Source organism: Apostichopus japonicus, chromosome 15 (genome assembly GCF_037975245.1).
Source record: "Apostichopus japonicus isolate 1M-3 chromosome 15, ASM3797524v1, whole genome shotgun sequence".
NCBI lineage: Eukaryota > Metazoa > Echinodermata > Holothuroidea > Aspidochirotida > Stichopodidae > Apostichopus > Apostichopus japonicus.
Genome location: NC_092575.1, coordinates 10042569 through 10066998, shown reverse-complemented (window position 1 = coordinate 10066998; position 24430 = coordinate 10042569). Strand labels below are relative to the sequence as shown.

The 24430-nt window shown below is 35.7% G+C and overlaps 1 protein-coding gene and 1 non-coding gene across 3 annotated transcripts; both read left to right on the top strand.

Annotated features, from left to right (window-relative positions):
- The first annotated feature begins 174 nt into the window (after positions 1-174).
- On the top strand, positions 175-23898 carry LOC139980596 (uncharacterized). 2 transcript variants are annotated; one of them, XM_071992347.1, is made up of 8 exons: positions 175-1396; positions 11709-11802; positions 15367-15413; positions 18841-19056; positions 20384-20585; positions 21572-21714; positions 22603-23109; positions 23618-23898. In XM_071992347.1, exons 2-8 carry the CDS (start codon positions 11751-11753, stop codon positions 23672-23674), a joined length of 1224 nt encoding a protein of 407 aa, XP_071848448.1. In that variant the 5' UTR covers positions 175-1396; positions 11709-11750; the 3' UTR covers positions 23675-23898. The 2 variants fall into 2 exon arrangements, with proteins under 2 accessions (XP_071848448.1, XP_071848449.1); XM_071992348.1 differs by lacking the exon at positions 175-1396 and adding an exon at positions 6157-6398.
- Trnak-uuu (transfer RNA lysine (anticodon UUU)) lies at positions 2149-2221 on the top strand. Its single transcript has one exon. It is a non-coding gene; the product is annotated as a tRNA-Lys (tRNA).
- Positions 23899-24430: the final 532 nt, after the last annotated feature.

The following is a 24430-nucleotide window of genomic DNA, read 5'->3' as shown; positions in this document are numbered from 1 at the left end:
CCTCCAATATATGTTACTCTGACATGCATTTTTTATTTCACTGTATTACTTAGATCAAGTATGTTGTACACCCTCAATATACATTACCAGACCCATCAACTCTCCCGGTTTTTACCCGAATCTCCCGGCCTCCTGGTTTCATATTCTATTCACCCGGTTTTTTAATGTTTCATCACTTGCGACATTTCTGAAAATAGCCAACAATTAGTCCTATGCTTAGTAATTCCCACAGTAACGCTGAACAGGAAAGGCTATTCAGTGTAGTTCGCAAGAACAAGACAGTCAGTCAAGTCTCAAGCTTGATGGGACTCTATCTAGCATACTAGGCATGAAGTCACAGTACCCAGAGTCCACTGTTCCCTGTTTCAAATGGAAGCCTACTAAAGAAACCCTGTAGAAAGCGAAGCGAGCTGCTGTAAACTACAACAAGAAACACTGATTGGATGATTCTCTCACTGTATTGCATAAGTAGACTATACTTATTTAGGAGTATCTATATCATTTCAGTTGAAAATTACCAACCTCCCTATTTTCCTCTTATTCTCCCTATTTTATGGCCCTGAAAAATGTTATTCTCCCTATTTTGGGGTCAAACAGGTTGACAGGTCTGCATTACACCAGATTATGTCATGAAGAAAACTGCTCATGTTACGTCATCGAAACCACAATGTATTTTTGCATTCTGGTTAATACTAATTTACAATAGGTTCAGAAGTACACAAGACAAAAAGTATATAGGTCACAACTGGGGCCCAAATACCAACACAAATGCTCTTAACTGGACAATAGGTTTAAATAGGGGTTTGATTGTCCCGTTTCGCAAGGAAAGTATATCGCCTAAATTGTACTATCGCCTATATTGTACCGATATTGAATGTTTTGACTTAAAAAAAGGCACTTTTTTGTACGATAAAAAAGCTCAATCAAGCTGACTTACATAATATGTATCGCCCTACATGACCATTACAAGACCATTTCGAAAACATGATATTCAGGTAAAAATTTACACTGTACTTATATCTGCTGAACAAAACCTGTAGGTATGCCACAATTTTCCACCATATGCCCATCATCCAAAGCTTACGCCCCTCTCAACCCTTTGACAAAGGGATTGAAGGACCCCTACCTTAGACACAGGGGAGTACCCCTTCCATTAGACAAAGTTGAAGCGGACACCCCTACCCTTTGGCTTGGACCCCTCCGGAAGATGAAGTGTCCCACTTTTCAACCCAAAAAAATATATGGTAACGCTATTCGACCTATTCATAACAATACAATTCGTGCCGTATTTTCCGATATCGTTTAACATTAGACAAAATGGAAGCGGACACCATACCCTTTGGCTTCGACCTTTCCGTAGGTTGAAGTGTTCCACTCTTCAATCAAAAGGAATATGGTAACGTTATTAACCCTATTCATAACAAATACAATTAGTGTATTTTCCGCCCATCAATGTTGGCCACAAACCAAAAAGCACTAAAAAACAGTTTGGTAAATTTACGTAGTTTTCTATCTCACGTCAATTCTAGATTGCCATGGGATCTAATTCAAGCTTACAACGTACCAATGACTATGACAAATTTGTGCTTGGTTGATTTTTCCGTTTCAATCTAGTTGTTGGAACACTATATACGTACAACTTCAAGATTATTATTTCAACCCTAAGCTACTGTACTCTTCGGGGAGACATGCTCCAGCCAAAGCTAACAGTATGCTACAGCCTACCACAGGTCGATTACATCTGGTTCCGACAGTTATTTGTCCTCTACCGTTTACCGCCATCTACAACCATACTGCAAGGACTAGATTAAATACTAAGGCTTATGATAGACAAATTTCACTTGAAATCTCGAAAGATAAAATAGCAAAGACTCGACACCAAAAACAAGTAGGAACATGGAACACTCAGTATATAATCAGTTTCGCGATGTCGTATGGCATAAGCTAACAACATGATGATGAAGATTGTGTTAAAAGAAGTCACATTAAGCGTAAAGACCCTTCTATGTTATAGAAATCATGATTCTATTCCTCCAGTCATTAGAAAGGACATCTGCGACAATTATCAGAGGAATTCTTACTCGAGAATCGCACATTGAGTAAAAAATATAGTATAACTGTGTAATTGAGCCAATTGCAAGCAGAGTTGCCCGGTTAGCTCAGTCGGTAGAGCATCAGACTTTTAATCTGAGGGTCATGGGTTCAAGTCCCATATCGGGCGCTGGAAATACTTTTCGTCCTCTGAACAGTGCTAACCACTGATTTACTTACTTTATTGTTCCATTTCATTAGTTTCTCGTTAACTAAAGACTGAGACACATGTCCAATCATCGAATGTACCCAAAAAGTGTAAGATATAAGCTATTGACTTTTACCAAACTAAACATTTCACGAATTCCATTTCTAAAGGGTTTTGGAAAGTTAATTCTTTTTTCTGTTCAGTTTTTGGTTTCGATGATGATCGTAACCTATGCATTCATGCAGGCGGAGAGTGTGTGTGTGCTTGCGCGTTTGTTTTTCTATCTGACCGAGGACTTGAACAAAAGAATTCCAGGTCCTCGGTTGTGATTTCTAAAGAATCACCACGTCCTCGGAAGAATTCTATTGTATGGGGTATTGTTCAATTCAATTCATAAGACTTTATTTCAATCTCTTGTATTAAAGTATGCAATTTTGACAATAGACGTGGGTAAATATACAAGAGAACAAGAGACTGAGGAGTGCCAAGGTTAGGGTACGTGGATTTGAACAATGGAAAATACAATGGGTTCCTCGGTTGGAATGTAATACAAACATGCGAGTGTGTGTGCGTGTGAGTATGTGTGTGACGCCTCGCTTGTAAACACGATATCTCAAGAAGGGGAGCTTGGACCAATCTAATATTTGGTGTATATAAGTACCACATTGAGTAAAAGAACCCTATTGTTTTGTGGGGAGGTCAAAGGTCATTTGGAGTCACCAGGGGCCAAATAGTGAAAACCTTGTACACACGATATCTCAAGGAGGTAAACTTGGACCAATCTCATACTTCGTGAGTAGGAGGACCACATGTAGGAGCAAAAGCCTTTAGTTTTTTTGTGGAGTTCAAAGGTCATTTGGGGTCACCAGGGGTAAAATTATGAAAACCTTGCAAACACGACATCTCAAGAAGCAAAGCTTGGATCAATCTCGTATTTCGTTTGAAGGAGTACTACATTGAGTTCAAGATCCCTATTGTTTCTGGTGGAGGCCCAAGTCCATTTGGGGTCACTAGAGGTAAAATTGTGAAAACCTTGTAAACACGATAATTCAAGAAGGGAAGGTTGGACGAATCTCATATTTATTATGTAGTTGGTACACGTACAGTACAAGATTTTATTGAGGTCAAAGGTCATTTGGAGTCACCAGACGCCAAATTGTTTTAAACCTTGTTTTATAAGCTACCGTATCTCCCACCGACCAGCCTATCAGATAGCATATGCGTTACGCCTCCTGTGAATAGGAGGCTATTGGCAATTGGAAAATGAACTTTGGGCATCCGTAGAATCTAAAACTCAAAACTGAAAGCTCGAACATATTTGCATTGGCTTCAACGTGCCGCTCGGAAGCTTTACTTTGCGTGCAAAAAGGTGTACGTAGTCCATGCATGGAGCTATAATCCCAGGTTTATAGCTCCATGGTCCATGTAGTACAGCGGTTCTATTGGACGTTTTCCGTCGTATTTGTTTCAGGTTGGATGTAGTTTTGTTGTGACCAGGCAGCGTTTATGAAACTTAACAGTTCGTCTAGTTAGATTTCGTACTATGACCAATGCGAATAATTGTGTAAAACGGACTTAGTTTGGCACTGATTTTTGGAAGATAGATGCTCTAACAACCTCAGATTTTCATTGCGTAGAAGATCGCTTTGATTTAGACAGTGTAATGGATTAGTAGCGATATTTTGTTCGCGTATCAATCTAAAAGACAAGATACATAATTGGGAAAATGTACTAAGTCTCTCTAATCGATGAGCGGTTCAAATTAGTAGCGAGGTACTGTATATGCTTAGGACTCCCTCACACCTAGTTACTGTATAGCATAAGCCTAGTAAAATAGAGGAGCCCTAATGCTATCTTCGTAAGTATCTTTTACAGATGTTGAGACACTACAGTAGGCCTAGCTGCTTATTTATGATTCTGTGTTATGTTTTACTTTGTTCATCACTTACTTTTGGTGGAAAAAGGCTGCACAGAAACATAATTTTCCAATGTGCAACTGCGTAGCACCATGCATCTGCCTAAGTGATCTTTTGTTTTCACAGAAAGTATTGATGTTGTAGATATGTACTATGGAGACTTGAACAGCAATCATAGGCCTAGTGGCGAATGAAATTTGGCGAGTAGACTTTTAGTCACGGTCGCAAAATAGCGAGTACTTTAAAAAATATTTGTCGAGGCCTGAACATGATTTATCATGGTAGAAATCATGGATACTTTTCATACATGGTATATGGATTTGCCATATTGAGTACAAGAATCCTGTTGCTTGTGAGGTCAAATCTCCTTTGAGGTCACCAGAGGTCAAATTCTGGAAAACCTTTTACATGATATCTAACGATGGAAATCGTGGATACCTCCAATACTTGGTGTGTGGATTCATAACATTGATTACAAGACCCCTCTTGTTTTTGGTGTATAGCCACGTACAGTAGACTAACCTGAGCTTATCATGCCATAGTGTTATTGTATCAAAATGGTGGTTCGGGCCATTTCTATTGTAACAGCTAGTTTTGGTTAAACTAGCAACCAGAAGTCCAGTGCACTGAAGTCATCAAAACCCCAATGCATTTTGCATTCTGGTATAACTAAATATCACTGAAAGGCTTTCTTGCAATGCAGAAATCTCTGAATTGACGATACTTCATGAAAATGTGAATTTCATGTTGTTGCCCTTCCTTTCCTCTATACAGGCTGATTTTTCAGTTTATTTGGCAGTCAAAAGGGCTACTCTTTATGTTGGTATCAATTTTTGTTTATAAAAGTATATCAAAAATGTCGACATTTCATTTGGAACTTTTGTTTTCTATCCAAAAATAATAATTAAATTTATCTCAAAATAGTTCCATAACATTTTGCCAAATTATGACCTGTAAAAGTGTCCATCCCACGTAGGAGAAGGAAGGCTGATCATTTGAAAACCGTATTGACCTTCCTCTGTATAGTGTATAATATCTTCACGTTGGTGAAGGTCCCTGTTTCGAAATGCGCATCTCTCCCAACCCCACCACCTCCGCCGGCCCCACCATTGTGAAGTTTTAAAATTGAAAAACCATTTAGCAGATGACTAACAATATAAGGTTTCATCACTATTGTTTGAATTCTCAATATTTGGTTAGGTTATAAGGTTGCCTTAACCAACCTACCACTGAACTGCTGAAGAAAGGGCTTTGTTTTCTAAATGAGCCAGACATTTGTCCATTTCAAGTTTGCTCTATGTATGGTTGATCGGTTGCCAAAATTACAAAATAAATCTTAAAGAGGATACGTTATAACCCCATGACTGGTAGATATGCTACATTGGCTACACAGCTAGGCTATAAAACTTTATTTTGGGTTGCACTTGATGTAATATAATACCGGGAGGCTGCCCTCTGTTTACTATAACCTTGATAGTAACATGAAAGAAGTTTAACCTAAAAATATCATCGATCGGTTGCCTTGGTTCACCAAACTCGTTAGGGAATGATGAAATTGGGCCCTAACTTCAAAGGAATATACATAGTCAAATAAAAAATACATTAAACTAAATGTGTGGGACACTAAATTTCTACACTTTGCCTATAAGTCGGTGCGTATACAGGTTTTATTGACGATATATATATATATATATATATATATATATATATATACATATATATATATATATATCGTCAATAAAACCTGTATACAGTATTTCTTTAAAGAATATGGATTTATCTTTATTCATTTCATATCCTTATTCTGAAGTAGGCTGCCATAACTTTATTGAACAAAGTCATTATTATAAACGATTGTAGCTCTGTCAATAAAGTTATCGATTATGAATATTTTATGAGCGAGCTTCTCTCTTGGATACAATTCAGACTACTAGAGAAAATGAAGATCATCGAAACCTCCCAAAAATCGAACTCTCATCGCCGCGGTGACTCAATTCAACAGAGCGCTGTTTACGTTTTAAGTCAACTGACGTACAACGCGCAGATGAGTTGCTCTCTATATATACTGTATGTAGCTGCTAATGTAGATTTATGTACATAGTGCAACGGTCTGCTCTGTTCATTAAACACGGCTAAAGCGTCATACGTATATCCAAATAGTACACCATATTTCCATGAATTCGTCGTTTCCTTTTACTGAGCAAAATTCGGAGATGGAATACTTTTGAGGATTAACTGTAAAGGTAAGTGAAGAATGTTTGAGTATTATGTGTATGATTATCACGCAAAACGTTGCTGCATATAGAATTGATTATCGATAGTGTGCCATGTTTGTAAGAGTTTTCTTAAGTTTTAGATCTTACTTGATCCTTTTGCACAGTTCGTAAGCGTTATTTTATATTCTGTTATGTGTTTGTAAATATCATTGTTGTTTTTTTTTTAAGTATCGTATATCTATTGTTTTCTCAAACCAACTTAAGAAGTTTTTTGAAAAGAACCAAATTTTCCCTCAAAGAAGTATTAATTACACACAAAATATATAAGCAACAACACAGACCAAAAACAATGTCTTGATAAAGTAGGCCTATTCATTCGCTGTATATACCCTACCGTATATCATATATATATATATATATATATATATTACTGAGAAAATGCAGACATTGAATCAAATTACTTTAAGTAGAATAAAACGATTCTATCTTTGAATTCGAACATAACACAGGCAGACCACTATGACCGCTTCTTTCGTACTTTGCTTGTGGAATCATGCCAATTGTACAAGGGTTTACCAATCAACAACGTGAATGATAAGTTGGTACATATACAGGCTTCATATATATATGTGTATGCATATATATATATATATATATATATGGCCTATATATATATATTTATATATAAACATATATATATATATATATATATGCAGCTAATACCCCCCCCCCCCCCAATTGTATGAGCACACCTTATACCAATCTACTTCAGACAAAATTGGGGACAAGAGCATGTTCCATTTGTGAATACATTTATATTGGACCTTCTTATTTGTTAATAAAATATTATAAAACCTTTTACACCCTTTTGGATCCATAAAAACAGTTTTAATATGAAAGCCTTGAAATGGGAGTGCAAGAGAAATATTTATATGGCCTAATAGACCAGAAAAGGATTTTTCTATTGCTTTTTTAATACCATGCACGTGAAGAAAAATTGTTCTCACATCATCATATTGTGTATAAATCTCATCAGCAGATAAGAACTCACCCTTAGAGTTTATCAGATCGTTAACATATAATATACCATGTCTTTGCCAATCTTTATACAAAATGCATTTATACCTTACCTTAATATTTTCGTTGTGCCAAATACTTGAACTTAAAACATCATGAATATTTTGGGGCTTGAGCGAAACGGTGAAATCTTTCCAGGCTGAAAAAACACCTTTCCAAAAGGTATTTTTACTTTCTTTAATAACTCTATCCCAGTAAGTACCAGAAGAGTAATCAAAATTACAATTAGGAGTATTCACTTTATATAAATTATACACCTTACTGTCAATGTTATATTTAAGCAATCTACGAATCCAAGTAATCTTAAGTGCCTTCTCGAAAGGTTCAAATTGGATCATACCAGCACCTCCCTTTATAACGGAAAACGCTATTTGATTTCTACTTATCCTATCTACTTTACCTCCCTATACAAAGTTATAAAACTTAGAATTAATCTCCTTAATTATTTCTTTACTTGGGGTTGGAAGTGAAAGAACGAGATGGTTCAACTTTGGCAACAAAAGGGATTTTACCACAACTATTCTACCTAAAACTGTCAAAAACCTCTTTGACCAGTGGTGAATTTGTTTTGTAATAGCCTACATAGTGGTAACATAATTTACATTCACGATAACATCCAGTTGTGTACACAATGTTACCCCAAGATAACTGAATATATTATCACCAACCCAAGATAATTCTTACATAAAACACCATCACTACTTTTTTGGGATCCTATCCAAACAGCACTAGTTTTATCCATGTTAATTTTCAAACCAGATATATTATGGAAATTTTCCAGAAGCTTGAAAGTTTGTGAAAGAGAATTTTCAGTGCCATCTAAAATAATAGTTGTGTCATCGGCATATTGTAAAACTTTATATTCCATATCACATATGACAATCCCCCCCCCCCGATCCCCTCCATTTGTTTCACTTACATGTGTATTCAGATATATCACACGTTACTGTAACAGACGAATTTTCAATGCCATATAACAGGCATATAATAGGCATATAATAGGCATATAATAGGCTACAATTCCCATGGTGAGCTGTGAATGCAAATTTCAACAAATAAATTATCAAATTTATACATTACATTATAGTAAAACATGCTTTCAATTTAATCATACTTTTACATTGTTAAACAAAACAAAAACAGGTCCCACAATAAAGGTTAAGAGAATGAAGGAGGAACAACCAGTATTATCTATCACACTGCCATGCCATTCCTGAGCTATAATATGTGATAGGCACTGAATGTCTGCTCATGTCAATAAATTTAGTGTGATAATGTTGGTCTATGATATAAAGTCTTCATTATACACGATATATTTGTGTCTCCCTCGATTGAATTCATGATCAATTTTCTTTCCTACCCAGTAGTTGCTACTGCTTCTCGCCCCCCCCCCACCCCGATACTCTCCTTTTCCCTTCCCTGTCGTCATTCCTCTTCATTTTCCCTTCACTGACAGACAAAATATAAAAAAAAACAAAATTCTGGTGCATAAATACATGTACGGTTCAACCTAAACAGTTCTTGAACAAATATTGCACCAGGTTGCATCTAGAGTAACCTCTGTAACCAAACTTTCTCAAAGGGGAGGGCCGACCACCTGTCCTTATAGACGCCTCCCCTGCACGACATAAGAATTTAGCCACCCCCCGTACAAAAATGGTGGTTTCGCCTCCCATCTTCCATAACCACATACCGACCCCACCCCCCCCCCCCCCCATAAATGTCGCCCCACTCTACGGAGCAGTCAGTTGTGTTCCTGTACACAGACGACTAGCTGTACGTTGGTTTGATTAGCATTAGCATCAGTCCAATTTACCGTAACTCACTTTATGTTTACTCTAAAAGCACATTATATGTGGGAAATAGCTGAAATAGATGAAAGATTTGTCGATGTCGAGAGAATCAAAATATACCAAGGCCATACTCAAGGAATTATGAGCCACAAAAGTACGAAAAAATATTACTATATCTTATGTAGGCTCAACTGTGACATGTTTATTTAAAAGAGCGCTGTCAAAACAATATTTGATGGTTCTTTAATCTTCATCGACTGGAAAGTTCGATCTCTTGCATCTCGTTCTGAGATTTATCGATGCCTGTGTGACGACGTTCCCCGTCTCTCTCTTTGTAAATCTGAGGAACTCATAACTCAAAAGATGTCAGTTTATAATAGCTATATATGTATTAATCTGTATGTATGGAATATATAAGGCACGCTCTATGTGAAAGTTTATATATATATATATATATATATATATATATATATATATATATATATATATATATATATAAATATATATATATATATATATAAATATATATATATATATATATATATATAATATATATATATATATATATATATATATATACCGGGTTCGAGTCCCGGTGGAGGCTGGATGTTGGGCTTATAACGGCCTACCAAGAGCAGAACCACATTAACAGAAAACACACATTGGATAAAACTGTTCAATAACGATACTAGAAGAAATGAGGAAGGAAAAAGTGACGGAGAAGGGTGAGGGAGGGAGGGCCAGGGGGTCATACCTAAGGGGGAAGGACAGCATGCAGTTATTGATCTTGCATATGCCAGATATGGAGTTTTGAAGGACGAAAATCATGTTGGACCCTCCAGGCTTGCAGCGCTGATCCATCGTCCGCCCATCATGCCAGTTCCACGAAACTCCAGATTTTAATAATGCTGAAACAGCTTAATGAAAACACTATACAATACTGTTGTGAACGTTAATCAAACAAAGTGCTGAATCACTGTAATGTTGATATTACTTATCGTCAGCAGTATGGTCACAGTGGGAAAAAATGCTTTAATATAGTCAACGTAGAGAAGCCTATTGATATATATATATATAGGGGGACTATGAGCTTATACTATCCACTTACTATCTGCATATCGATGAGTTGTATGTGATAGGTATGCTTCTACAGTTTGTTAAATTTTAATATTAAAAAGAAAATCAATGTATAGAAGTCTCTCTGTCCAGACTATATAGAGAGACGATACAGCAAAATCGCCCAAATAAACCGACCACCCAAACTAGGCCAAGGCATCGGCAGAAAAGTTAATTAAGAAAAAGCTAAAACCGCTGACATATGAAGCGAGAGGATGTGTTTAAGAAGTTCAGTGAGAAAAGGGAGTTCTTCGGTGAAATTAAGAAATTTGATTGTGATGTATGAATGAACGAAGACAAGAGGCATGAGATTAAACGTATCAGATTTATTACATGATGCATAAAGAGAAATATAGCAGTGTAAATATAACCTATAAGTGCATAGTTAATGTAAATCTATCCTTGAGGGAAACTACATGTGTGTCGTTCAAATCATTTCTCCCAGAAAAATCCAAAACGAAATCTACGTCATGGATTTAACTTGCGTGTGTATAAAAACTTGACCAAGAGAGGAAACACATTTTCAATTTTTTTGACTACAACATTTATTTACTAAATCGCAAGTCTAATGGTTCATGTGCCATACAGCAGCTACATAAATATCATTGAATAGAATGTGAAGTGGTATTATTATATTTATGATATGTACTCCGAGCGTTATGTGAACTTGAAAAGGTGAAATGGAAATAGTAAAAAATAAGAAAAATATCAAAAACGACTGGATGCGGGCTTTAGGCGTAGGTAGGAATGTACGGTAACCTTAAACCTCGTGTCTTGAGTTCACACAGCGTTGGGTCACAGTTATAAGGAAGGGGGGGGGGGTGGTGCTGCATTTTCTGTCACTGCAAAATGTGTGGAATTGCCTCAGCCTGATGTGACAGCCATTCTAAATAATCACGATTAATAATTATGTGAGATGTGGTTTCATGGCTAGAAATACACACACACACACACATATATATATATATATATATTTGTATGTATATATTAATGATAATGGTACCAGAAACACGAAAACTCCGTGCGCGCAACAGCGTAAAATTATTCATTTTGGCTGTATTACCATTATTGTTATTAATATTAAAATGCCAACATCTATTTTCAACAGGTCGACGTTACTGCTTTTGCGCTCTAGTTTATCAGACGGAGATGTCATTTCTAAGTACCAGCTACCTGGTTTATTCTTATTTTTACGGAGTCATAAATACATTGTATTCGTTTCTGCAAGTATACAACTCTACACGGAATGATCATTAGACTACCTGTGCATTGTAATCTAGAGCTTCATGATTCCGATAAGTTATCTTGTCTTTTATCTATATCTCTCTTTCTCTTTCTCCTTTGCCAACAGATGCACAAATAATGCCAAGTTTTCCCTGATGGATGCATTTGGATGATAAATCCAATTATGTCTGAAAATCGGAAGGGTATTAGCTCGGAAAAAGGTTTGTTATCAAAGAGCCTCTTGTTACAATTGTGTGTATCAGTAAAATGCTGAAATTAAAGGATATATAAAGCCTATATGGTATATTGTAGTTTTTCGATACACTTTATATGTTGAAACCAAGGTTTATTGTATAGTTAAACACAGTAAGACTGAAAGAACGAGACTTGTTAAATTACACATATCATTTAGATATATAAGATATATAAGGTAATAATAAGGCTGCGTTTGATCTGGGGTTTAGTTTTATCTCTCGACTAAGTCATTTGATTATTATTTTGATCACGTTCCACCGGGATGTGCTACAGTGGCGTGTGCATGTTAGGGATGGGAGTGGGGGAGGGGGAGCACTATGGCCCCTCCACCCTCCATCTTCGGTCGTGGAAAAGGGGTTCAGTCGGGGGATTGGTATGTTCTACCGGGGAAGAGATAGACCCCCCCTCCCCCTCCCATTCAAAATTACCACAAACATTCAATATTAAAGACCTAATTTATAGTCTAAATTTGACTCAGAATGCACGAATTAGCATCTAAACTTTTATATTTTGTTTGTGGGGAAGGAGTTGGGATACCCCAAATCTCTACATGGGAGTCAGCTTTAAGGACTTTAACGCCACAATAGGGTAAATTCCATGATTTGCCTCTGGTCTTTCCATAAAAGTTTCAAGGATCATTCGCCCCCCCCCCCACACCAACCCCTTCACCACCTTTGAAATTCCTTGACGCCATTGTTGTGATAGATTTATACTCGTAGAGACCTTGAATCAAAACATTCGAAACACGGTAACAGGTGAAATTATTCTTGTCTCAGAATACAAACCTTATATTTCTTTTTTTTTACTAAATATATGTTAGCCTTTTACGTTGAGGTTCTGTGGATTAAATTTGCGATCGAAAAAGCGGTTACAGTTTGACTATCAACCACGGCAGCAGTATATACTGCAGTTATCTATAGGTGTAGCTACATATAGGGATATAAGTGTAACTCAGTACGCGACTGGTAATTGGGGGACACTCAGGGTTACCGTATACTACAATAACATGATCGAACGAAGAGATATTCGTCGTATAGTCGTACTACAAAAATTTTCTTTATTCGGCTTTATTCATGCATGATATAGACCGAGAAAACTTGTAATGATTTCTGCGTTAATTTTTATAATTATAAAACTATAATGCAATCGCCCCATCGATTTAATGTCTTTCAAACCCCACAAAATTCCCAAAGTTGTTAAAAATATCAGATGTGTTTTTCCTTCAGCTATTTCTACAAAGCCTGTAATCTGTATTACATGATATTGCTAATGTTTAAATCCTCACTGGCTCTCCTAACACATCTCATGAATTCTGGTATAGAAGAGTAACGAAGAAACATCACACAAAAGCTACCTGGTACATTCTAGTTTGTGCTTGACATTTACAATATATGCTGTTGAGAAAGGTGTCGCTTGAAATTGACATTTATAGTAGACCGACAACCAACGTATCAGCAAGGATTGTCGAAGACAGATAAGATCGTAAATTAACATAAGTTGGATGAAAGATACATGTCTTGGTTTCATCCAGTACAATAATGACGTTTAAGAAACTTATTAAGATATGTCGATGTATGTAATATGAAAATATCATCCGAACTGATCCACTGCGGCTATGAACCGATACAAAATATAGATAAATTGAAGGCAGTTCAGCATGCACCACTTATTGTTATTTCGTTAGATCACGAGAGATGACATAAAACTATAGTGGAATGACGACACCCCCTCCCCCCCCCCCCAACGAGCTGAAGTTAATATATATTAGAGATAGTTTGTATATAGTAACCCCCACCCCCAATCCCTCCCAACCCAAACACACACAAATTATCATCATCATCATATTAAAGTTGCTGGCTATTCGACCTTCAGACATCAACTCTTTTTCCAAAAGAAGAAAATATCTTCATCATGATCATTGGGTTTTCTGTTAATTTTCTTAAATATTCAATTTTCACGAAAATGATCACCTGCAGCATACCTGTGAGAAGATGATATTGTGAGAATACGCCTGGTAATAATAAAAAAGAAAAATTCTACACCCACCATTATAATGGACGTTTCTAATAAGAAATCCGCAGCCAGGGAACGTGTTATATTACATAAAGTAATCCATATTACACTTGGAGTCGCCCCATCTGATTCTTTAAGATATTGCAAAGCCAGAAGTGAAAACGTAAAGTCGCTTTCCCCCTTTTTTCTTTTGGACAAGTGCTGATATATAGGATGAAAATTGGAAAAAGGCCCACAAACACTGCTAGGGATGGAAATTACTTACTTCAGTAAGTTCAATAAATGTCAGAATTTCTACAATTGCATGTGTCCTTAGCCATGAATGTGCCATCGTGCAGTTGGGTATAAGGTTTATTGGCATGGCTTCAAATGTCACATGTGAATAGCGGTACCGAAATTGTCATTAGTTCTTATTGAAACCATTCACAATGTTTGTACACTGATATTACTTGATTACTTGATATATATATATATATATATATTGATCTATTTTTACACACATACATACATACACGCGTGCGAAGTTAAAATTTGTTAAAATTTGAATTACTTTACCTACTCTACAAGTTGGGGGTTCTTTGAGTACAAGTATGATGTACAATACAGTCATTACTTAACAGACACAGATTTTTACTGGTTAAGTTCATTTTGACCCAAAAATTGCCTGGTATCTTTTCATTGCAAGAATGACGTCATTTTTTCCACTTATATATAACCCAACACTCCTTGATTCCTTTCCAAGATATGTAAAAGCTTTTCACTTCCAACAAACCATTTGTCTGCATTTCGTTAATAAAATTAAGTCGTTATATTCCACTTACCACGCACCAGATTGGCTTAAGAAAGTAGGTCAATGATGATTCTGTATGGATTATATTTAATGTTACACTAGACCTATATACTGTCTGACTGCATCGGTTTATATTCCTAATGAAAGTATAACGCTGTAACATTGCCATGATTTACGTGATATTCATGTTTCCATCGAACAGTATTTTATAGTTTCTCAATACGTGAACATTAAGTCTTAAGTCAATGAAATTCACCACTAATTATAAAATTCGACCTCATTCATATTTTGTTGCGAGACGGTAAAAACATCAAGTAGGGGATCAGTGCCAATTTCACTGTTTGTGTTAAGCTATATATATATATATATATATATATATATATATATATATATATATATATATATATATATATATATATATATATATATATATATATATATATATATATATATATATACATATATATGGTGGGTACCTTAAACGAGGCTCCTACAGACTGATCGATAATCGATTAGAATTCATTTACTTACTTGCTCTTTAACTTTCATTTATTAAGAACTTGTTTTCGTTGAATACTTTTACTTTGAGTAATAACACAAATAGTAATAACGCCTTACATATTTTTATTCAACGTGTTGATTGATCAAGGTAAAGCGTGTGTTAAAATGCCTAGTTAAATCAGTTGTTCAATTACATTAATTAAATTAATCTTTAAATCTACTTCAGATGAAATCGAGACAGCAGGCTCATCCACGAGGCCAAAGGTTCGTCCCGTGAGTACACACACACACATATATTATTATATGTTATTATTATGTTATTATTTATTTATATATATATTCATTTATTTATGTATAGATATGTTTATATATATATGTTTATATGTTTATATATATGTATATAGATTATTTATATATTTATATATATATATATGTATTTATATATATTTATATTAATATATATATATATATATATATATATATGTTTGATCTCTACAGTAAGGCAAAATATGTCACCAAAAACAGAACTAGTATTGTTCGATACAGGTGACAAACGCCTACAGTGGAATTACGACCTTCCTTACCGGTTTCGAACCTCTGGACATACAATCAGCGTCCATAGCCTAGTTGGTTAGGGTGTCCGCGTACAAAGCGGGAGGCCCGGGTTCGAATCCCGGTGGAGGCTGGAAGTTTTTTCACTGTTCTTGATTTTCCAACTCATTACGATTTTCATTTATATATATATATATATATATTTATGCCAAATTTACTGTTTTTGTGAAATATGTTATTCAAAATCTGTTTCCAATGAGCCAATATTTTATGCGTGTCTCCCAATTCAACCATAGTAATAATTGTCCGCCCGGCTTCAGCTAATGGTGTGTACCTTAGTTGGGATATTTTATGCTATAGATGACCAATGAACAGTACTGGAGTCATGGCTATAATACTTTGACTATACTAAAAGTGATATTTAAATCATTATTATAAACCAAACAATATACTATATCTGTAATCAGTCAATACACTGTAAAGTCACCTCCAGAATCAGAGCTGGTAAAAAATAATGACCTCAAGTAGGCCTATTTATGATGCATGTAGCCTATATACCCTCTCAAGAATACATGTTAATATTACATTTGTCGAACATATTCGCTAAAAGTAGGTCTGTCATATTCTTATTGCAAACAGATGAAAGGAATGAATAAACAAGATCACTTTCCCAGCTGCGTCATAGAATGTACAATTAAAATAAAGTTTCTGTATTTTCATCATTGTCCGCCACTGAAGCCTAGCTTCTCAATTTACCACGATAGGCTGCTCGGAATTTCTATCTGAAACTTCAGAAAGACCGGAACAGTGATCTAATTTACAAAGAGGGCACTTTAGAAATTGAGGATTATCAATATATATAAATCTTCTTATGTAGAAGATCAAGGATAATACTTGAGAACCGTTGTCGAGTTCTGCATTGCTTTGCAAAAGATAGCGTTTGGTTTCAACTTTAGTTTGACCCAACAATAAGAAGGACACATGCATGGAGGGTTAAACGAACATAAAATAAAAAGGATAATTAAGAGACAGCAGTTGTCCATTATTTTATACATTATTTACATTTTAGTTTAGTTTGATATTTGGTCATCTGGTACACCATATTATTTAGGTAATATAGGGTTGCGCAAGAGGTCGTCTTAATGAAAGGTGAATATGGCTTCCAATAGTAATTTTTGTTTTATTCAAACCGGACACGGATTGATTACCTTTGAATAAAATATGCACGTTAACGGTAGGTCTTTAATATTGCCCAAAAAAAATGATAGACCATTTACCCGTTGGTAGATGTAATGAAATAAAGTACAAGAAAATTCTCAGTTATTCATGATAGGGTGATTGGATCTCATCAACAATTAGGGACGATGTTTATTTATACGCCACGAATCCCGATAATGCATCGTACTTACTAAACAACAAGGGTATTAACATGTGGTGAAGACTCCCTGCTTTCATGACAGCTTAAGTGTAGCTTAATTTTGTATCCTTCGGCTTTCTTAGTTTCCTTCTTAAAACTAACACCCCGTGGGCCTCACATTCCTTGTCACGTTTTGTTTGAATAATTGGAATTTGTAAATGGTGATATCACCGCATGAGAGACAGGACGATGGCGCAAACGTGTCCTCTGAGGAACACTTTACATGAAATGTTCCCTCAAGTAACATATTGAGATGAAAAGTCAGTGATCCAAAGAGGAGAATTATCTCGCTTACAAAATACAAACTCTTTTTATAATTTCAATGCAAAAACGGTTGAAGAACGATCCGTGTATTTCTATTTTTTTTTCTGTCAAATCTACAATCCCGGGATTCGTTCGATAATATTAAAGCGATATTTGACAATGGTATATTTTTGAACATAATGAAAAGAAATAGTAATTTTAAACTTTGCAGTGACGTTTTCAAATCTGCCGAGTAACTGACCTGGCTCCAACTTCATTCTTCGCATCAAATTACCGTCGCTCTTCAAAAACTTGCTTTACCAACATCCGAGAATCAGTTTTCGCTTTTTTTTGTGTGCTTTGTTTCAATATATAATGATTTTAATAATCTTTTCATCTGATCTTACAAATTATAAAGCACACCCACAGCTATACAGTCATGAGGATGAAGTTTTTCGACCTACTTTGTCATTCACTTGAGATATGTTCCTTTAAACGTGATTTATCATAGACACGTATGAAAGTGCTCCCTTGTGGCAAATAACGGAAATACTATAGTAGGATGACCTTGGTGCCTCTTTACTATTATATCTTTATGGAAGCCCTAAAGCAAAAACAATTTGTCCATGACACTTTAAGATTATTTTCATTTTCATTTTTCATGTTGTGATATTGTTTTTACAAGTAGTGTATTTCGCAAGAACAAGTTCGGAACTATAGAAGTTCGCAGAGCCAGCACTGTTATGATCTGAGATTGATATAGTCGACTTTTTTTGCTACACATTTTGTTTCCCTCTTTTTTTCTTTTTTTTCCTTTTTTATGTTCAATCTCCTTTACTGTCACATCGAAGCAGTAGCATCGTCAATTACCGCTCCATTCAATGCCATTCCAAGGTCGCCTTTTTCATATGTCTTTTCATAGATTTATTATTTTTATTTGCAAAATATATACCGTGTGCGTGTCTGTGTAAGCATATGTATATATATATATATATATATATATATATATTTATTTATTTATATATATATATATATATATATATATATTTATTTATATATATATATATATATATATATAGGGTAGGTTGGCGTCTATCTTGGCGCAGAGTGCTCTATGTCCATTGGACAGAGCGGAATATATGTTGATACTAGATGAGACTAGTGGAACACTAGTAGTTGTAACTCGGAGTTTCACGCTTTATTGCGATCTTCAGACAACTCTTGTTGTCTCGAGTTGTCTGAAGATCGCAATAAAGCGTGAAACTCCGAGTTACAACTACTAGTGTTCCACTAGTCTCATCTAGTATCAACATATATATATATATATATATATATATATATATATATATATATATATATATATTTATATATATATATATATATATATATATATATATATATATATATATATATATATATATATATATATATATATATATATATATATACTGAGATATATATTGAGTTTTTTCTTCCATTTCCTATCAGTTTGGTAAGAAGAGTTTTACGTGGACCCTCACTGCAGACGAAATAAAGAAGAGGGTATTCTGTCTCCGATATAATACTGCTAAGGATTCTTACTACAGATTGTCTTCCAATAGACTCGTTGAGTATAAGCCAGCGATAATAGGTTGGGAAAACGGTATATACGGATCGTTGAATATTCATAGATACAACACTGAACAGGAAAATAGTCAAGCATTGGTAAGTTCTTATACTCTTTATTTTTTTAAGGATTTGTCAAATGTTTAAAACAATGACGTCTTCTTCAGATCTTTTCATATGCTGTTTGTTTGTTTGCAGTTAAGTGTCGATAGTTCAACATCAGCGTCAATATATGTTAAAAACTTACTTCATGGAATTTATTACAAAATAAGTTTAAAGGAAGACTATACCCTGGATAGCAATGTGGAGATCTAACTAACTGCAGATTTGTCATGGGAATATTACTATGACATCACACCTGTTTGCTTAAAGTTCACTGATGGTATACATACTGTGACAATTGCAACTTTCAATATCGAATGGCTGTGCTTAAAATATGTTCTTCTTTCATTGGTTGAAAAATGAATTTTCATTTGGACTATTCCATTTAAGGTTACAGCCGGTACATGAAGACATGATCTTTTGTTAAAGTTCTCTGAACTCCCATCAGGAATGATGGATTGGGCTTAAGGTTGCTAATGAAAGAAAGCAATACGTTTAATTTGAGGGACACATTTTTTTGGGTATCGGACTAAATGGTGTGTTACTCGCTTACTTGGAGCAAAAACGTGTTGTAACCATCTCATTGACATACTTAGGTTGAGTGACATGCAATGATATGTATTTTATATATAAATATATATATATTTATTACATCACTTGGTCACAATGTCAAAAAGGTAACGCACAACTTAAATTGTGTGAGGTTATTTAGTAATACTGCCCATCTGTGATATGGATCTGGAGTTATTTGCTTAATTGCTTAATAAACTAAATAAACTTGAACTTTACTGCATCTTTGGGTCGATATCACACCCTTCTAGCGTTTGTTTGAATTTGTCAAATTTGATGATATTTTCGAATGCATCTGGCAACAGCAGAATAAATGACGTCATCGTTATAATTGAGCTGTAAATGTTTTGGTTTTCTACATTATACTTTGAGTAATTTATCTGGATAGGTGGATATGATATTATCTGCAAAATTAGTTATTATATTTTGATGAATTCGAAATACAGAAAACACTAACACCTAAGCAAATATCTCAAATGCGTCACAGTTCAAGGTCAAATCAACATGCTTTGGAAGATAATTCCCATAGATATCGTGCGTGATGGAATCATGGCTAAATATCGTAGTCATCACCGTGGTGCTTGTAGAACAAATATCGAATAAGGGGAGCGCGAAGTGAATTTTCTCCGTGATAAAAATATTTACAAGATTCCTCCGCTCCTTGAACGATTTCGATGCTCGTTTTACGTCTGTTTATTTCATTAGATTTACGGATAACCGATTGTTATTTATTTTCGTCTAATTCGGTATATAGGCTTACCTCACAAGGCGGCAAGGATGTGAAGCGGCAACGATTAGTTGGTGGTTAGACTTCAGAGATTCTGGGATGGTTATTGATGACGTCAGTGCCTTTACTTTTAGTAGAACATTACGTACTGGACGCTTGACCTACGACTTCCTTAGTCCTGACTCGGTACCATCAGATAAAAGTCTAAACTGCCAGCTGAAACGCAACAGTAAGTATTTCGCGGTCTAATGTTTTTTCCAAAAGTTTTGTCAATATTTCTTTGAAAGACGACAGTGGTTATTTAACGTATCTTATACGATTTCACCCTGTTCTTTATGATTTGATAATATTCATTAAAATATCAGAAGGCATACATATAGAACAGGGGCGTATCGAGCTTCGATTTTTCATAGAGACAAAGTCACATTCTAGCTCCGGACATAACTTTGGACATTCCACCACACAAACCACTGACTTTAATTTCATTACATTCATCAGCACAAATTATCTAATTGTACACCAATCGATTGGTTTTATGTACCATGAGCACTGACTTCTTGAAATCTTCAATTTTCCATAAGTATATTATGAAATTGAGTATAACTAACTTTATTCATCCCATATGTACCCAGCCCCCTTATTGACCCAGTGTTATATGCCCCTCTCGCCAGGCCTGGGAAAGATACCAGTGAGAACGTTATAACAAAGGTGTCCCCAGTAAGACTTCCATTGATAAATTGCGGTGGGGACGGGAAGGGGGGGGTGCTGTGGAAGGGGAGGGCAACTTTACCGATCTATAGAAATCTCATCCTGGTAGTCATTTTTATTCGAATGGCTCTTTGTCTTCTTTTTATTATTATTATAATAATAATAATAATAATAATAATTATTATTATTATTATTTTTATTATTATTATTATTGTTTTTGTTATTATTGTTTTTATTATTTTTAATTAGTTTCTTATTTATTTATTTTTTATTTGTTGTTGTTGCTGATTCATCCATAACGGAGGTCGGTTGGGAGCACAAATTCGAGAGAAAAGCTTTTTTTCGGGATGCCACAAGACCATCAATATGAGACGGCGCTGTTATTTCTCATTTTAATCAGTATCACAGCTGTTACTGATTTATGATTATGAAATGATTTTGTAAGACGCTATGATAGTCATGACAATTGGACTGACCTCATGAATATTTATGTTGCTTACTCTGCAGAGTCATGTAACGGTTGGCGATGTCTCTTATTAGTCGTGTATCTCGAAGGAGACGGCAATGATGGTGATGCTACTCAACTATTTTACCAAGACTGTAACGAACAGCCGGATTTCTGTCCATTAGACGTGACAATAACCTTAAAGGTACAACAAACGCAAGCCACGAGGTTTGGTCTCGTTGTAACTGGTTGATAAAATATCTTTAACTTATTTGTATGCGTAATTAGTGTATGATTTGCGCATGCTAAGGTTGATGACAGTTAAACATGGAACGCTTCATGATAATTCGCCATTAAGATTTTATGGTTAATGTGGTTTCTGCTTTCTGCGACACAATTACTAAGATGTTTAGGTGTTATGTTTGACAATAGTATCATCCCAACATAGTCTGCTTTGAGGGAGTGTGGTTCTAGCTGGTTTCACGAGAGTGTGCGGGTCATTTTTGACGATAGTATATTATGCATTGAAAATGACATTTTTAATGGCAGTATGGTTTTTAATAACATGTATTGCTTGACAAGAAACTTGGTATGCTTCATATGATACTATTCTTTTCACGTGTTGTGTTTAATGATAATATTTTTGCGAAGTCATGTTTGATGTTGGAATGGTTGTAACATGTTATGCTTGTTTACAGTATTAGGCCTATTTTATCTTCATATGCTTGACAAGAGTGATGTATATAACACCTTATATTCTTGACCTGAATTTGTTACACATGTACATAAGTTAGTGTACGTGTCTTCTCAGTTTTATTGTTTTGTTAGGTATCTAATGGATGTAGGCAAAAGCTACAAGTGCGAACTACTTACTCTATTACTTCACATTCTCTCGATGTGCAGTTAATTTCACATTAAACTAAGCTTTTCATAATTCCGTCCTTGCATTGGAGCCTTTCAAATTACCGAGAAAGACCCAAACACGTCACGTGTTAACCAGCAGCTTGTTTTCTTATAAGCTGTAAGAGACATTTGCATCCAATGTGCACATAGGTGAAAGGGCGTGCATTTTTTTCTTTATTTCTTGTCCTAGCCATTGGAAATCATCACCTGTACCTGCCCACGAAGCAATAAACTACCTCCTTTATCTCGGACCTATTCAGAAGGAAGCCGTCAGTTTTGCAATACTGTCAGTGGTACAAGTCTTAGGCGATCGTCCAGCTTAAGACAACCTCGAACAAGCAAGTTAGAAACACGCTCTAAAGAGACCAACGTGGATCACGGCACCTTTAATGCTAACCCTGCTGGCTCTGAACTTCTCTCCATTCGGAGACACAGTGAACAATTACAAATGGTGTCAGAAGTGGGATCTATTAAACATAAGCGAAGGAGATCAGTCCCATCGAAACCACGTGGTAAGAATAAGACACATCCTGAGTTTCGCCGTAGCTCAACCAGAGTGGAATCTACTGACATTCGTATCAAGAAGACGGTCGCTACATTTGCTATCGATGAATATTCAAGAAGCTCCCGTGGAAATATCCATTCAGGGGCGGGACTGTCTCAAGAAGGAGAACAGCACCTGCATGAGCAGGGAGAGGTGAGGTTGAGAAATGGAAGTCTGCATGACGGGGGGGGGGGGGGGGTCAAGCATGATCACACTAACAACTGTATGAGGGCAGAGTAGGTAAAAAGTAGACAAGCAAATAAGGTTCAGAGAAATGGAAGTGCTCTCTTACAGCTAGATTGTATAACTACGTTTGAGCTGTCAGAATATTATAGCAATAAGGTGAAAAAGCATTTCATAATATTCATTTTGTAACACATTAAAGGAATACTGATTATTGACTATAAGCTTTGAGATATATGTAAATGTCATTCTGATCAGCTGATTCACATGCTAGTATACAATACTAGTATACTATAAAATTAACAATTTTTGATGGAGAAATGAAAAGCCGTAAAGAGTTATTAATTATATATCACACGGATGTTTAGGCTACGTACATAATCCAACCTTCCTTCATCAGTCCTTCCCGGTACCGAACATGTATGGTGTGATCTTTTCATATTCCATACCTTTCTATTTTCCATCTCTCTTGTTTCAGAGTGTTTCGCAGGAAGACCAAACCCACCGATCAGCATCACGATGCATTCTTCTCTGAGAAACATGTGACAGAAGACGCAAGCGCCAATGTGACGTCACAGATGTATCAACTTTCACTTGTCACGCTAACCGGATTGTTAGAAAAGCCGAGCCACATACCAGATCTTGACGAGGACCCGCCTCTCCCCATTTCAAGAAAACCATTTGTAGAACCCCCAAAATAATCCCAATTTGGGTGCATTCCAACTACACCACTTGGCTCAGACATTGTTTAGCGCCCGATAATCCTCCCCCCCCCCCGCCCGCGAATATTTTTTTCCCAAACTGAACTGACACTGAAATTATTTCCTCTGTTCTGACTGGCTCTCAGCGAGCACGTGATATACTTTAGTATTCAACATGGGCCCTCCATACTCTGTCGATATCAGTATGATCAACACAAATTCAAGATATTCAAATTAGCAACTTTCCAGAACTTTTGGTAGTTATATATGAACGAAAGTATACAGTGTTCTTAATACAATGAAGCAACTATTCCCAGCTACTGCGCCCATTAAAGGCAGTCCTCGATCGTTTGTTTACTCGCTTGACTCCGCTCTACACGACACATGTAATGTAGCCTATTGTACTGTGTATAGTATACAACACAAAACAAAGTTCATTTGTAATTGTATACATGTAGCCGATGATATGTACGAGGTGTTTGTGTATATTCGGAGTTGCGATACTTTTAGTTTTATAATCATAAATTCAAAATGTATTCAGTCAATGAATATGAATCAGGCCTAGTCGAATATGCAGTGGCATTGAAGAC